General features: G+C 44.2%; 1 protein-coding gene across 1 annotated transcript; it reads right to left on the bottom strand.

Moving 5' to 3' along the window:
- Positions 1-1,092: 1,092 nt before the first annotated feature.
- gata3 (GATA binding protein 3) lies at positions 1,093-15,635 on the bottom strand. The gene is given in 10 exon segments (XM_083652066.1): positions 1,093-2,837; positions 7,706-7,831; positions 10,508-10,653; positions 13,234-13,260; positions 13,263-13,339; positions 13,341-13,650; positions 13,653-13,725; positions 13,728-13,762; positions 14,829-14,892; positions 14,894-15,635. Coding segments are annotated over 10 exon segments (1,320 nt in total). The 5' UTR covers positions 15,065-15,635; the 3' UTR covers positions 1,093-2,546.
- Positions 15,636-17,947: the final 2,312 nt, after the last annotated feature.

The following is a 17,947-nucleotide window of genomic DNA, read 5'->3' as shown; positions in this document are numbered from 1 at the left end:
GCTTTCCCAGTTTGAAAACACTTGAATCATTTCTCAGCAGCAGGAATACACGGTCAGAATCACTGTTTACATGCGGGATCAAAAGTGGCTTTTATTGGTCTGTCAAACTTTTCTTTGTCATTTTCAGGTCGTGACTTTATGCTCAAACATAGCGGGCCTATTTCCAAGTATACATTACATTTAGGTGTAATAAGCTGTCTAGGGGTCCTGGATAGCGCACCTTTAAGGTATTGACTGAAATAAGCCAGTAGGTACCCAGTAGTATCAAAACTTCTCCAGTCAAACGATACCTGCATTTGATCATTTTTGCACACAGATCTAGAAAAAAATGACTATTCATATGGTTTTGCTCTCAGCCAATCGCCACAAGCGTTCTTCGAGTTAATGTGACATGTGATTGGCCCACTACCGTAGCAGCTACCCATACAGTCTGTGGTTGTGAAGTCAAGCACGGTGTATTTGACGGAGTTGACATTTGGCCCAAAAAATATATATATATATAAAATAAAATAAAATAAATCGAATTAAGTAGTATTAATATTAGTAGTATTGGTATCGCTATCACTTTGAGGATACTTGTATTGGTACTGGTATCGTAATTTTTAAAATGATACCCAGACCTAGGTGTCAGATGTCAAGTGTCAGGAAAGCATTCTTGGTCAATTCCGTTGTATTCTCATAAGCAGTTGAGTATGGCAGCTGAGTCACAGAAGATGCCTGAAGCACTGTTCGTCACTGATGGATCCTGGTCCGTGAGTGAGTGGCAGACAGTGGTGTGTTGACACTGTGTGTATATTTATGTATCAGTGAGGATGAGACAAAAGTCCCTTCAGAGCGCTCAGAGCTTGTGTGGCCTGGCCTCCGTGACCCTGCCTGTGCCATGTGATTCGTTCCTCCTTCGCCACTGTTTATTTCTGCTCTTCCTGTTTGTGCTCTGCCATAAGAGCCGTTGCTGCTGTGAATGCTGGGTAAAAAAAAAAAAAAAAAGTCGGGTGTCGCGGTTCGGGGGTGGATTGGGGGGGGGGGGGGGGGAGTTGTGGGGGGGCAAATGTGTCAAAGATCACTGAAAAAGAAGGCTCTCAACCACAGGCTAACATGTCAACAGAGATTAAACTAGTTTATTATTTTCAAAGAGGAAAAAAATTACGAAACAAAAAGCAGTCATATTTTACACTAGTGATTATTATTAAATTTTTACAACCATTCAGTCTGCATAACATAAAGAAATAATTCTACATCTTTGTTTCTTTCGTATTTTTGGTACTCTGATTTATACATACAAATAACAAATACAGGAACTTTTTTCACAATGCATATAATCTGTGGGCAGGAAGAAAGTCTTTCAGGTAATCCAATCTGGCAGTGTGTGTGTGTGTGTGTGTGTGTGTGTGTGTGTGTGTGTGTGTGTGTGTGTGTGTGTGTGTGTGTGTGTGTGTGTGTGTGTGCGTGTGCGTGTGTGTGTGTGTATGTGTGTGTGTGTGTGTGTGTGTGTGTGTGTGCGTGTGTGCGTGTGTGTGTGTATTTCAACACAAACCAATTGCCCGAGACCTATAGCACATCCAAAAAAAGAGAGGCTTGCAGTCAGAGCCGAAGCCTCTCTGCAAACTTAATGCAACACAATTCCAGCAGGCAAAAACAGAGGCCTGCCCTCTCAGTGTCTCCCTGTCGTCTTCTCACCTCCTCCCTCTCTTTTCCTCCATGTCCTCTCCTCGCTCTCTCCGGCGGCAAGTCTCTCCCGCCTGCCGTGACTCGTACCCTTCTCGTCGTTAGCTGCCCGGGGGCATGTTTCCTTTTTTTTTCTTACTTAATTAAAAAGTCTTCATTAAATGTACTGTATTTCATACAATTTGTACAAATATATTCAAAGTTTGCCTCCCCGCGTCTTCAGCGGAAGAGGTAGGGGATCTGGAGGGTTGGGGGGCGGGGATACCTGTTACACAGGTGCAAAGTGAAGAGAGAGGCTGGCTGGGGAAAAGGGACTGTGTCATAAAAGTCAGCTTTTCGTAATGTCTATTTTTGTAATATTTGCGTCTCTGTGTGTGTGTGTGTGTGTGTGTGTGGTGGGGGGAATGGCTTTTTGTACACAAATGAGGTCCTTATTGTGGGATCAGCGGGGAGGACAGTCTGTGTGTGTGAGTGTGTGTGTGGCTTATTGTGGGATCAGCTGGGAGGACAGTCTGTGTGTGAGTGTGTGGCGGTGGCTCTCGTCTCTCCGGCCAGTCGGAGGGAAACGTCTTGCCGGATGTCAGTGCGCCACAGTCAATTCAGTCTGCGAAGCATTCGTATCGCAGAGGTACACTTTTGATTTTATAAAAATAACCGAGGACAATATAACCTAAAGCCTTTGTCCTTCTCGCTCCGAGGTTCAGCTCCGAGGCGACAGTGGGACAGGGGAGCTTCGGTCGGTTCGTATGTCTCTTTAAGGTATGGAAGCGGGTCAGTGGAGGTACCGAGGGGTGCAGTAGGTAGGTCAGTAGGTTGCGGGGGGGTGGGGGCGAGTGGTCAGGGGACGGCGTGGCGTGGCGTGGGGGGGGGGAGGGTGGTGTCTAGCCCATGGCAGTGACCATACTGGAGGGGTGATGTGGGCCGAAGGCCAGGCCGCCGGAGGGGTGCATGGGTGTGGGCGTGGTCAGCATGTGGCCGGAGTGTGAGAAGGGGGGGAAGGAGGACATGTGGCGGGACAGGGCGGCCGGGCTGAACGAGCTGCTCTTGTCCATCAGGCTCTTGGAGAAGTCGTCCATGCTGTCGTGGGACTTTTTGCTCTTCTTGGACTTGCTGGACATCTTCCTGTTCCGGGTCTGGATGCCCTCCTTCTTCATGGTCAGAGGTCGGTTGATCTGGTCCCGCCAAAGGAAAAGAGACAACAGCAGGTTAGTACTGCGGCATCTGCCCCATCAGGCTCATTTTCTCCATGTGGGAGACAAGGCTGATGGGTACACACAGGCTAAAGGAGATGAGGGCTGCGGATTGCTACTCGATACCTTAAGGCAGTGTTTCCCAAACTGGGTTAGGCGTACTGGAGAGAAAGGGGGGAAATGGAAAAATGTAGGAATAAATCATGAAATTAAATGAAACATTAAAATAAATCTGCTCAGGAGGCACTAATTGCAACTCTTTGACTCCATTTCTTATTTTGTAATGTTTTATTCTTCCAAAGCTGGGTTATCATTCATTCATTGCATCATATGCTATAGTTTTCTCTTGCAGTTTTAAATGTTGTAGTCGGGTGAAGGCGGTACTTGGATTCAGAAATGAGGGAAAGGGGGTACTGAAGGTTTGGGAGCCACTGAATTAAGGTATTGACCAAAACAATGTATCAAAACAACACAGCGCCATGTATCAAAACAACACAGCGCCATGTATCAAAACAACACAGCACCATGTATCAAAACAACACAGCACCATGTATCAAAACAACACAGCACCATGTATCAAAACACAGCACCATGTATCAAAACAACACAGCACCATGTATCAAAACACAGCACCATGTATCAAAACAACACAGCACCATGTATCAAAACACAGCACCATGTATCAAAACAACACAGCACCATGTATCAAAACAACACAGCACCATGTATCAAAACAACACAGCACCATGTATCAAAACAACACAGCACCATGTATCAAAACAACACAGCACCATGTATCAAAACAACACAGCACCATGTATCAAAACAACACAGCACCATGTATCAAAACAACACAGCACCATGTATCAAAACACAGCACCATGTATCAAAACACAGCACCATGTATCAAAACAACACAGCACCATGTATCAAAACACAGCACCATGTATCAAAACACAGCACAATGTATCAAAACACAGCACCATGTATCAAAACAACACAGCACCATGTATCAAAACAACACAGCACCATGTATCAAAACAACACAGCACCATGTATCAAAACAACACAGCACCATGTATCAAAACACAGCACCATGTATCAAAACCACACAGCACCATGTATCAAAACACAGCACCATGTATCAAAACCACACAGCACCATGTATCAAAACACAGCACCATGTATCAAAACCACACAGCACCATGTATCAAAACACAGCACCATGTATCAAAACCACACAGCACCATGTATCAAAACACAGCACCATGTATCAAAACACAGCACCATGTATCAAAACACAGCACCATGTATCAAAACCACACAGCACCATGTATCAAAACACAGCCCCATGTATCAAGACACAGCACCATGTATCAAAACCACACAGCACCATGTATCAAAACACAGCACCATGTATCAAGACACAGCACCATGTATCAAAACCACACAGCACCATGTATTAAAACACAGCACCATGTATCAAAACAACACAGCACCATGTATCAAAACACAGCACCATGTATCAAAACACAGCACCATGTATCAAAACACAGCACCATGTATCAAAACACAGCACCGTGTATCAAAACAACAGAGCACCATGTATCAAAAAAACACAGCACCATGTATCAAAACACAGCACCATGTATCAAAACACAGCACCATGTATCAAAACAACACAGCACCATGTATCAAAACAACAGAGCACCATGTAGCAAAACAACACAGCACCATGTATCAAAACACAGCACCATGTATCAAAACACAGCACCATGTATCAAAACAACAGAGCACCATGTATCAAAACAACACAGCACCATGTATCAGAACGTTTCCAGTCAAAAGATACCTCCATTCTATCCTCTTTGTACACTGATTTTCTATTTTTTTTATTTTTTTTACTATTTGTATGGTTTTGCGCGCAGCCAATCACCACATGCGTTCTTTGATTTACTGCGCTGCGTGATTGGCCAGCAGCTACAGCCCATACAGTCTGTGGTGGTGAAGTGGAGCACGGTGTGTATGTGATGGAATTGACAGTTCAGCATGCCGAGATGCCACCGAAACATTCCAAAGTATGGCTGTAATACGACACAAAATGGTATTGAATGAAGTAGTCTATTGGTATTGTTATCACTTTAAGGGTACTGGACTGGTACTGGTATTAGTACTGGTATCATCCATTTTTAAACGATACCCAGCCCTAGGAGAAAGACAATTATTTAAGTGGAAATTCAGTTGGGAATGCATCTTATTCAACATAAGTAATGGCATTCATTATTCTGGGTCCATTCTCATTAAGCAACACAGCAACAAAGAAATATAAAACCTTAATTGAGGAGTGGCAGCAAGTTATAAAATCAACAATAAAACATGGCACATACTGAGCTTTTTAGTTTTCTAAAGAGCGACTGGGGTTTTGGGGAGACATAATTATATGTAATGGAGTCCCCATTATGGGGCAGAACTGGCTGTCCCATCCTGAAAGAGAGGCTTGGTTGTCCGCATTCGTCTGGATTTAAATTCCCTTCAACTGCACTGGATCTGAGGCTCCGGCCAGGCCAGAGAGAGAGAGAGAGAGAGAGAGAGAAAGAGAGAGGGAGAAGATATGGACTGGATCTGAGGCTCCGGCCAGGCCAGAGAGAGAGAGAGAGAGAGAGAGGGAGAGAGAAAGAAAGAAAGAAAGAGGGAGACGATAGAGAGAATGTGTGCTACAGAGAGACGGGGAGGGGTCTGGCAGCTAATGTGTAGCCAGTCGACCACAGAGACACATGGCCACATGACCGCGTGCCGTCCCGCCCGCCAAGTCCTCCTCTCCACCCTCCATCTCAACCACATGGCCGTCTCCTGGCCAAAATGGCCCCAGCTGCAGCTGCCATCTTCCGGCCTCGGTTTAGCCGGGAAGCAGAGCTGGATGATGGAATTCCAGCTCAAGGCAGGATTATGAGGGGAGGTGGATGAGGCCGACTGCCTCCCTGATCTTTCTGAGCGCTTCTTTTCCCGGGGAAATGGGACCGGGGGATTTTGTCTTCACTCTCGCTCTGTCTGAGACGTTGGCCTTTTTTGCTGACTCTTTAAGCAGAGTGGCCTCGATGATTAGCGGAGGGGCAGAGAGCTGTGCCCCCCCCCCCCCCCCCCCCCCCCCCGCCCCTCCAGTGATGTGGTTTCACTCTCTAAGATGCGGCTCCTACACCGGGGGACCAGTGATGTGGTTTCATTCTCTAAGATGTGGCTCCTATACCGGGGGGACTTTCTCTGGCTTGTCTGCCTTCCTTCTAGCACCGAGGCAATGCTAACGTTACGCCCACCTAAAGCCAGTCAGGCCTGTGCTCTTTGATGCTGAGATGTCTCAGCATCTCACAGAGGACCCCGGCACATCAAACAAAAGCCGAGCCCATGTGTTTGAGTCAATGACCACCGCAGAATGCAACGGCACATCCTCCCTCGCCGTACTCGCAGCTAACCACCTGAAACCTCGACCGTACAGAGGTGTCAAAGCTGACCGCACTGCACCTCACTCACTCACTCCTAGAAAGTCAGAGAGGAGGGAGAGACACTTTAGTATACAAAGACTGGCTGTGCTTTGGGTGTCAACAAGGCTTCGTGTTTGTGGCAACTTTTCTGTTTTCACAGGCTTCTTATCTGAGCCCGGCGGTTACGGGACACAACAGATTGCTACCATCAGGTGTTTCGCCCGACCGCCACCGACAAACAACATGCGCGAGCAAAGGGGGACTCCGCTAAAGTCTCCGTGAAGAATGACTCAAAAGGGAGCAAAACAGAAGTCTGGATTTACCAAAATAAACAAATTTCACAATTACGGCGAGGTTGGAGTCGGTTCAAATTCTAATATGTGACTTTGAAATATTATTCTTCTCTTCTTATAACCTTGGTCTGAATGGTTTTCTCCAATCCTCAACAATCTGCCAAAAGCAACATGGGAAAATGATTTAACAGCGAGCGCTTGCGTGACAAGCGGGGAAGCATAGCGGGATACTCTTCCCCTTACACACAAGGATATGGGATATAGGCTACCTTTATCTGATTGACTCTGAAGGCAGCGCTGGCCCTGTCTCTGGGAAGGAGAGAAATGACCTGCCTCTGGTCTCAGGACCTATTGTTATTATGGTTATTATTATTATTATTATTATTATTATTAGTATTACTATTATTATTATTATTATTATTATTATTTTCAGCTAATAGCTGTTTGATTAACAGTGATAGCTCTGTGAAAGGGGGGAGTGAGAGAGAGAGAGAGAGAGAGAGAGAGAGAGAGAGAGACAGAGAGACAGAGAGACAGAGAGACAGAGAGACAGAGAGACAGTGGGGGGAGAGAGAGATAAACGAGTCCCTGGGGTCTTCAGATTGCGGTGAAGCACTAACCAACCCAAAACGAATCAGACAGATTGCTGGTCAGAGGGGGGACTCCAACTCCCAGGCGCAGAGCAAAAGGCCAGAAATAAAAATCGGCCTGGAAATTAATCAAATTTTAATTAAGCCCCTCCAAAGCAAGGCGGCTGCGGGCTCAGTTCACTTCGGCTCTTACACGTTTTAGATTCACACTTACTGCCAATAAATCATATTAATTCTACAGTATTTGTTATCGCAGTGCCCCGGAAATTCTCTGCAGGGACTAGCCAGATAAAATATTCACACTTCATAGCAGGGTGCCCAGTAGGATAGGATGGAGAATGAGAGAAAAAATATAAAGAGGAGGGGGGGAGGGGGGCAGGGAGGATGGATTTTGGGGGGGGGGGATAGAAGGGAAAAAATGCTATGAGAGAGCATGCTTAGATAAGTTAGTAGATATCTTACTATAAGGCATATGCAGCTGTATTGCTTACATTGTGCAGTTTGAAGTACAGGCCGCAGGCGTTACACACCGGGTCCCCGTTGGCATTTCTCCGCCACAGTGTCGTCGTTGTCGTTTGACAGTTCGCGCATGATGTCCCTGCCCGCCTGGCTGCAGACTGTACGGCAACACAGAGAAGACAGAAAGGAGAAATAAGTCAATGATCATATAATCATATAAATAAAAATAATAAAAATAAATATATATAATCATATATATATATATATATATATATATATATATTCTGATTAACTTCATACTGATTAACACCATAATCTATGGGCTCCCATTACTTTGCTATACTGAAATGAGCTAAGGTGTTTTTTTTTTTACTAAGATAGATAGGTTTGGGAATGATGTGACCATGACTAATATGGCAAGAATACAGCTTATTCTGACAAACCAGGATCTAGAGCACCCATGCAGTCAATAGCCTTTAGGCAACATTATGCCAATGGAATTGGTATAAAAAATACAACGATGGAGATGCCCTTCCAATTTTACTGGTATTAGTCTGGCGTTGGATAATTTCAAATTATATTTGTGACAGCCCTGCATGGCATCATGCATATAGGTCTACATGGCTAAAGTAAAAACAAAAAAAAACAAAAAAAACAAAAACAAAAACATTTTGCAAAGGGGGAAAAACCACAAGAAAAGAAATTGAGAGATGGAAAAAGCAATTGTATTTTCATTTACTATGTATTCCTCCTTATACATATATACATACATTCTTTATTTTCACTTATATATAGGCTTTTCAAAAATGTTGAAATGTGTTAGTCAAGTAAGGGTTTATTTTGAAGGTTTTGACCGAAAGCCCTATATTTTATTCTGGTTGCCATGACACTGTTAAAATATGCTATATCCTAAAATATACCAAAGCCTCTCAGCCATACGAATAGCGTTCAGTGAAAGCTGAAAATAGTTTGAAATAAAGACAGAAATACCAAAAACAGAGCTGCTTTGACTCAAGGCTAAAAATAGCCTCATAGGGCACATACCTTCAGAAGAATAAATATTTACAGAAGACATAAAAGCAGTGCCTTGAAATGGGAGCTATTAAATCTGATTAAATTTCCTCTTAAAGTACGTGAGTAACAGTGTTTGTGAGGTTCGTTTAAATATGAACCTTGTGACATGCATTATTTGAAATTATTTACTTTTTTAAATCCATGGACAGCGATACATGGCTTAATAATAACCTCATGGCAATAATTCATTGGATCTGCACGCCAATTAAACAACCATAGCTTAATTTTTTTAAGGGGGGGGGGTCTATGGCTCAATTTTACTGGGGGGGGGGGGGGGGGGGGGGTAGCCTAGCCACACTTTATTTTGACATAGTGAAAGTCTCTGTCTTCCCATGGATTTAACTGCTTGCCTCAGAAGCCAGTTTGCTGCAATGGCTTGACATTGATGTTATAATCTCTAAAAAACAATCAATAGACAGGTGACCGCAAAGGACACACTGCGTAAAGGGACTACATTATCTCTGGGACTGGGAGGAGGGATTTCCAATTATCCACATCTGGTGGCCTAATAACCCCTGCTGGTGTGTGGTTTGAATAACGAAGCAGGTCGGGAGCTGTTGGCTCAGGAATAAACCCTATTATGGTCTACTATAGGCTAATCTTTATTATGGCTGCCATCGCCCGTCCACTTAGCACTATTTCTCATATCTTCAATTTAATTTTCCCGTTTTCACAATCATGTCGCTTTGTCGCCTTCGGTTTACGTTCTCTCCCCTCTATTTTGAATATTAGGCAAACTAAGCGTTGGCAAATTCCCGACTAAATAATAATAAAAATCTATATTTTTGGTCAGTGTGGTGAATTATAGAGGTGACCAAACTCTCAGAATTAAATGGAAGAATTATCCTATAGCCGATGTCCCGATGTAATTTGCTGACTTCTCATGCAATAGATGTCTGGCCGCGTCGCTTGATCTTTGCTCTCGTCTCGATCATAATGATAAGTTGGGTCACATTTGGTAGGCTATATAGTAGCAAGTGCCCTTACACTGCCATCCCCAACTGACGCCCATGTTAGCCAGGCATGCCGAGCTTCTACTAAACAATGTCCAGTCGTGACTGTGCTGCCGCGGCCCAGCCTCGGACTCCGCAGCGCTCATGTTTAGACTGGGGAAGCGGGCTGTGTTGTTAAAGCGACTTATCTGCGCTACTCAGATATCCGGCAGCCTTTTCCTGGGAAGTCGGGTTTTCACATTAGAGGCGAGAGAGAGAAGAGGTCCAGCTCTGCTCTTTTTTTCTTTTCTTTTTTGCTATCTAGCCAACGAGAGAGAGACAGGGGGAAGTCCTATATGGAGCTCATGAACGGTACGGGGCTCCCCCTTGAAATAGGCTACTGCAAACTGCAAAATATAGACATCTAAAGCAATCACAAGAAACATAGCCTAACCTAAGAGCTGAAATGAGAAAGTCCCTTGTATAATATGGAGCTCTAGAAATAAGCCTGCAGCCATACACAAGCAACCAAGCCAAACGCTGTTTTGTCTTTATTGGAGGCAAAACATCTCCACAATGCATATGGGAGCTATTGTTCAAATAGAATATGAGCATTCTGTGAATTAAAAAAAAAGCTGTGGCAAATAAGAAAAAAATGGCATCATCATTACATCAAGAATTGTGCAGTTTGCTATGGTATCTGAAAACAGAGACCTGCACTTGTCGAGTCAATTTCCTGCAGCTAATAGGCCTACTTCTTCCTGGATAGGGGAAAAAGAGAGAGAGAAACGGAAATGTCATCAACAGAACATGTGGTTAGAGACGTACCAGGCGTCGCTTGGGCTTGATGAGAGGGCGGTTCTGCCCGTTCATCTTGTGATAGAGTCCGCAGGCATTACACAGGTAGTGACCCGTGCCGTCCCGCCTCCACAGCGGGGTCGACGTGGCCCCGCAGTTCACACACTCTCTACCTTCTGCAAGAGCCGACAGTATACGCGCATGCATGCACACACACACACACACACACACACACACACACACACACACACACACACACACACACACACACACACACACACACACACACACACACACACACACACACATACACACACGCACACATGCAGACAAAAAGAAAAGAAAAAGAAGGAAAAAAAAGGAGACAGCGCCCAGATCAGTTGGTCCCTATATACCTCAACATATTTTATTCTTAATGCGTATAATCTATATGCTGAGAATGGAAATGGTTAGTGAAATATCAGGAAATACATTATATTGGGAATATAAAGCATGCAATAATGATATAAAGCGGTTTAATAATAACAATAATATGAATGATGGAATAATAATAGGTCTAATAATATATACAATAATAATAATATAATCATCATCGTCATCATCGTCATCATCGTCATCATCATCATCATCACCACAATGATCATAATAATAGCAGCACAATAATTATGATAGATGTGTAATGCCTCATTGTTGTTATTGTATAGCATGAATTAAATAGCAGTGTCCAAGCAAACAAATACATCAAACAATGTTGGTGAATAAACCAGTTGCATTAAGGTCCATTATGCTAATAGTAAACACAATTCACTGAAATACAGCAAAATATCTTCATAGTGTCTAGGATGTGAGACTATCCTAAATCCGCTGTGGTCCATAATACATATAGTGAAATGAAACAGGCCTTCTTTCTCTTTTCAGCACAACCTCTCCTTCAAATAATAATAATAATAATAATAATAACAATAATACATCTATATATTTGTTTTATCTGTGTGTATAAAGTCTTTGAAAATGCTAACCCCTGTGTTTTGAAACGATTGAGGAGTTTGGGTTTTGACTGACACTTCTCTAGTGACACCGACAGGTGAGAGGCGCACTAACACTTTGAATAGGGGGTCTGAAACTGAAACAACGGAGCACCGCAGCCGCCAAATTATTTGAAAGCATATGCGCAGACAGACAAACAGACAGACAGCGGCTTTTGTGCAACGCTGAGCCTGTGCATTTTTACGCATCCGCATTTCCCCTTTTCGACTGCACCGAGCTGCCCGACTACTTCACAGAGACGGGGACGCGTCAGTGCTGGTCGTGCCGTGTTATAATGTGACAGACATGCAAAGGCCTCCACTATACTGTATGAATCAACTTTTTTCCCCTCTCCAAGTGAAAACACTGTCTCAAATGTACCGGTAGCTCTAATCAAATGGCTATAGCGGATCCAAAACATAGTGCCTGAGAAAAAAAATAGCTTACATAGACCTATATGTTTGTATTGCACTATAGGGCTGTTCCGGGTTTGGGGAACAATGCTTCTGAATCATTGACTGAATGCTTTCTTTAAAATATGAAGTTTGCACAGAGCAGGCACGCACTGCACTGATGACATCATTAAAAAGGGGAGTCCCTTCAGATCGGCGGATATCTTTAACCGCACATTATCTCACATTATCCCGGAATTAAAATTATTATTTTGCATTATAGGCCATATGATGCAGAATAATCCCGATGATATGCATCAACTAATCCACTGTTTTCTATACTTCCGTCAAAGCCGCGTATGTGCCAGCACTGATATTAATCTCATTACAGAAAACTGCTTTTCAGCAGTGCTACAATAACCTTAGAAAAATAATTAGGCTGCAATTTGGAAATATCCCCCTCCCCCTCGCTATCTCACCCGTTCCTCCCTATGAATGAACGAGCAGCATCCGGTGCTCTACGGCACCGGCGCTGGGTAAACAATGCGACTGTGGCGTGCACTGGTCTGACAGTAATGGGATTATCTTAAACATATAAACGGGGCGACACAGCCCGGAGAGGAGAGCTGCTTCCCCCTCTCTGACTCTCAATAGTCAGAGTGGAGAGGAGGAGAAAAACTCTTGACCTAAATTAAGCACAGCCAACTGAACTCATTTGCGTCATGTTGGTTTCATTTAGTATAGCTACATACATACACACTTGTACATACACACACACACACACACACACACACACACACACACACACACACACACACACACACACACACACACGCACGCACGCACGCACGCACACACACACACACACACACACACACACTATACATACTGTATATATATATATATATATAATATATATATATATATATATATATATATATATATTATATATATATATTTATATATATATATATATATATAGCCATAATTGTTTTCTAATTGTTGGTTTATTTCGCCCCTCCTTCTGATGTAGGTTAAATGATTATTTTGATTAAATTATATGTTGTATTATTATTATTATTATTATTATTATTATGTTTTATCTGATTAAGCAGATGGTGACATGAAAGAGCTTTAAGGCATATTGCAAAGGATTTTCAGGCATTGCAATACATGTTTTCCTGTATGGCCTTTAGCCCCAAAAGGAGAGGTTGTTCATATGAAGAATGGATTAACTGGTCATGAGCATATTAGTAGGATATATAATGAGATCATTAAGGCTGCAATCTGGGGAATAATGTTAGATCAGATGGAATATATAATAAAGCGCACGCCTACCTGAACAGGACCTTGTTTTTGGTCTTGTTTGGAACCATAACTAGAAGATGACCCACCTATCAGGCTACTTGGTGGGAAGAGGCCTGGGCCGTATTCGGGGGACCATAGGATGGGTTATGTGGCGATGGGGTGGTGGGGCAGATGCCCCCTGCAGTGATGCCATGCTCCGGCTGTGAGCTGACTCCAGTTTCATACTCTCGGCCAGGGTCACCTGGTACTTTATGCACTCCTTGTCCTCCTGGCGCCCGGAGCCTGAGCCCGGGGTGGAGATGCCCGGGTCTGGGGACACGTCTTTGGGAGGGGTCGGGGGGAACGTGAAGAGGTGCGGACTGGAGTGTCCGCCGGACAGGGAGGAGGAGGAGGCGGACGGGTAGACGGATAGGCTGGCCGGGGAGCCGTGGTGGAGCGGGGTCTTGGGAAGGGGCTCAGGTTCCAGGGAGAAGTGCTGTGGTGCGTGGGGATGCCTTTGCTGCCCTCCAGCCAGGGCAGAGAGAGCCGTGCAGTAACGACGGACGACACACCTGGCTACCTGGGTTAAGCAGCACACACAAAGACAATACAACCTGGTCTTATTCCCTTTCAAATAACCCCATATGTATTTCATGGTATTTCAAAATATGTAATATCACAATGATTAGCCAAAACGTTAGGCCTTAATTACACAAATGTAATTAAGACAAATTTACGGACATAGGCTACTGTATGTCTTGACATATCATTTCATCTCAGTTTGAACAGAGTAGGCTATAGCATAATAGCTTAGGCCTTAATTCAAATGTGTCTGGGACAATTCAAAAATATGTTTGCGCCATTTGGTAATGTTTGATCCCGTGATATGAAGAGAAAGATATAGGATATGACACACGTGAATTATTTTTTCTCTTATTATTATTATTTGTATTTTCAATAAAGAGGTCTGCGCAATAAATGCATCGAAAGCCTCACATAGAGAAACTGAGTCGTGATTGACGATTCAGGAAGTTAGAGGCTGCACTCCAAATATAGGACACTCCACAAATGACTCTGTGTGTGCCCATGAACGGCGTGTAATTATAATAAATATTTTGCATGCGGTCAGAATGTAAACATGTTACTGGCCGGGGGTATTTGTGACTTGTGTGCCAACAAATCCATTTGTTTAGAGCCGTCACTGAATAGGCGATTGATCCAGAAACAAATTACGCACGGTGCTTCTGAAGCAGCTTCATGTGACAGATATTGAATACTGAATGTCATATTGTCTGTTTAGCCTAATAATGAGTAGTTCGAAGATAGAATGTGCTATAAGCAGTAATAAGACGGATCGAGGTTACACAGCATGGCAGGCTATTAGGCTTATGCTGTCTGAGAGAAACCAAAGAGGACACACGAGATGTAAGTTACGGCAAGGTTTCACAACACCTCTCATGTTTTAGGACAAAGTCATCTCAGGCCAAAACCGAAACCTGGTTCACAACCTGGATCCCAGTCGAATAATCGATAGGCTATAATTCAAAAATAAAACAATTGTTTAATAAGAGTGAAATCACGGCAAATGGCTTATATCCTTCTGCAGATTGTCAAATAAAAGGCCTGCAGGCGGGCCCTACACTTACTGTGTGGAGGAGGAGGGTACCTCTGGACGGCTCGGACTGAGTTTCCATAGTATGGAGAGACGTTGGTTCCCTTGTCCATCGATATTAAACAGTACATCCACATCGTCTGTGAGGGGATACTGTGAAGGGTCCATATACGAGTGGCCGAGGCCCGGGTGGTGCGAGCCGGGATGCTGCTCGTTCAGCACCGCGGGGTGATGGCTCATCCACCGTGGCTGATCCGCACTTACTTCCATTGCTTTTTCTTTAGCAAATGTTCATGCACGCCGACGCAAACCGAGACAAGTCACAAGAGAAGAAACAGTCTGTCCAAAATCCCTTTTGTTAAATCCACAGGTTCCAACGCTGCTTTCGATCACCTGGAGATAGACAGAACAATAAAGCGTCTTATTTTCTGCGCCCAGAAGGAAATTCTCAAATTGTTCAGAGCACGACTAACATATAAAATAGTCAGGGGATTCACATTGACGTGAATGTACCCGAGCCGAAAAGGATATATTTAAACACGAAACATACCCCACATTACAAATGAGATAACAGACGTGTTGTTATTTTTTTTTTACATTAGAAATAGCTCCAAATCGGATCCAGGTCCCCTGCACCGCGGAGTTCCTGAACTTCTCCCTCTCAAAAAAAAGTCAAGGTTTAGCCCGAGTCAACAAGTGGTTCAGTTTTGTATAGACGCGGGCTTGTTTGCTGTAGATGGCTTTGCTGCACACTGACCAGCACCAGCGAGTTAAACTCACTGATCAAATCTCTGTTTGTGCGCAGTTGCAGCCCTCTCCATTAACTCCGCTCCTCTCTCTCTCTCTCTCCTTCTCTGTCTGTGCGCTCTCTCTCGCTCACCCTTGCTCTACCCCCCTCTCTCTCTCTCTCTCTCTCTCGCTCTCGGTCTCTCTCTCTCTCCAGCCTTTTTTTTTTTTTTTTTTTTTTTTTTTTTACAGTGAAGGCATTCTTTCAGGATGGCGCCCAGGCAGCTCAATGCTTGCAGACAGCTGTGGCGCGACGCAACTTAAGGAGGGTCTGTCAGTGTCATCAGTAGGGGAGGGGCCTGCCCTAATTGAATATAACGCGGGCCAGGAGAGATGCAGAAGTGCTTAAAGAGATTGTTTTAATTGCCTTGCAAATAAAAATAAAATAATGTATATTAGCCTATATTTATTATATTATTTATTTACTTTATGTAGTCCCATCAAAGGTGCACACATTCGATCAATTAAAAGTTCACATAGCTACATTTTTCTAATTGGGTTTATGGGAAATGGGATGTAATTTGGTGTTTTGTGTTATGCATAATTGTCAAAAAATACAAAAAATAAGCATAGGCTAAGTAAGCTATTGAAAACAATTCAAACGTAAACAAAAGTCGGAGATTGTTTTCACATGCAGTAAGACCTCAAAGCGGCATCTAAAATCAATAGCCCAAGTGAAATAAAGAACACACATTTGTCTCTCTCAATTGTGTTTGAATGTCGAGTAGCCTAAAGGCTGCACGTAGCTTCTATATGCATGGAGGCTCCGGAGAGACGAGAGGCAGCAGCAGCAGCAGCAGCAGCAGCAGCAGCAGCAGCAGAGCCTGTTGCTCGGGGCGGGGCGGGCCATGTAGGCTGCGGGACATTACGCTCTTAAAACTTGTGACAGTGCGTCCTCTCGCGGTGACACGTGACAGGCACATTATTCTAATAGCAGATCCAAAGTGAGTCGATTTTCTTACCTCGAAGCAGGTACGGACAAGACATCAGGGAGACTGAGCTTATAGTTTTGGTTGAAAGAAAAAAAAAATCCTATATGTAGGCTATTCTATTGGCCGTCAGTTAACTTACCAGCATCCTGCATCTCGCATGTAGGCGCTGCTGGACAAGCAAGCAACAAAAGGGGCATGTCATTATTTATTCAAAACCGTGCATTAAATGTAACATGATCGGCTGCAGGTGGAGTGATTTTTTTCATGATTTTCCCTTGTAAGAGCAGCCTAACCTCTTCACCACGCAGGCTACAGGCATCCACAATGTAGGCTATCAGGCAGCATCATGCTGCCTGCCTGCATCTCTCACTATAGACCCTTTTCACGGGGGGTGGGGGGGGGGGGGGGGGGGGGGGGGGGCAGTGTGTGTCGAAAGGAGTCAAAGACAGACAGGTGCGACAAAACACGAATTAGGCTTTCCACATTCCAATCTGGAAGTTTGAAACCCTCATTAGTGTGTTGCTTGCACTGTGTTAACCTGCCTTTTCGACACAAAAATGGCCCCCGTAAGAAGGGTCTATTTCCACTTGATTGCACGACAAAGGGAGGTCTGTGTCCTTGGGGAAGTAGGCTATGCTATTTTGTGTCTATTTAATTCTGCAGTTTGGCTTTTCCATACTTTCAGTTTCAAATATGTCATAGTAGAATGGGGTTGTGTGTGTGTGTGTGTGTGTGTGTGTGTGTGTGTGTGTGTGTGTGTGTGTGTGTGTGGTGTGTGTGGTGTGTGTGTGTGTGTGTGTGTGTGTGGTGTGTGTGTACGTGCGTGCGTGCCCGCGTGTGTGTAGAGCAGAGATGGGGGGGGTCTGACACGGGCAGCCTCGGGCGACGCCACTGGATGTGACGTCACCGTGGGGTGTAAACACTCAGGAAATGGAACCTCTCTCTCTGAAGAGCCCGCATGCAGCCTCTCGGCCGCGGGAGCGCGCACGCATCACGTAGCCTATCACCACAGTGCATGTTTGTCAGTCTAATATATCAGATAGGGTAAGATTTATACGGGGAATCCATTGGCTGCACAACAATGGCTGCCTCGTGGTTAACTCGGGGTTGGCAGCACGAAATTAAATTCTATAATCAATAGGCTAGCCTGGCTAATCAGTTGTAAAGCGGCTATAGGTAATCAGAATCCTCTTCAATGTGTAACCCTATAAGGTCGGCGTTACCACGAGTTAGCCACCATGTTCAGGTTTTGAGATGACTGTCATCGTGATTTAGTCTATTCGTGCATATTTTTTCCCTTCTGAGTGAGAGACTTGGGCAGTGTTCTATTTTTCCTCTCCAGCATAGCCTGCCGGAGAGAGATGGAGAGGAGAGAGATCATGGAGAGAGAGAGGGAGATGAGAGAGAGAGAGAGAGAGAGGAGAGAGAGAGAGAG

Source organism: Poromitra crassiceps (assembly GCF_964638095.1).
Source record: "Poromitra crassiceps genome assembly, chromosome: 2".
Classification (NCBI taxonomy): Eukaryota; Metazoa; Chordata; class Actinopteri; order Beryciformes; family Melamphaidae; genus Poromitra; species Poromitra crassiceps.
Note: the sequence above shows the minus strand (reverse complement) of the source record. Positions and strands in the feature narration are given on the sequence as shown.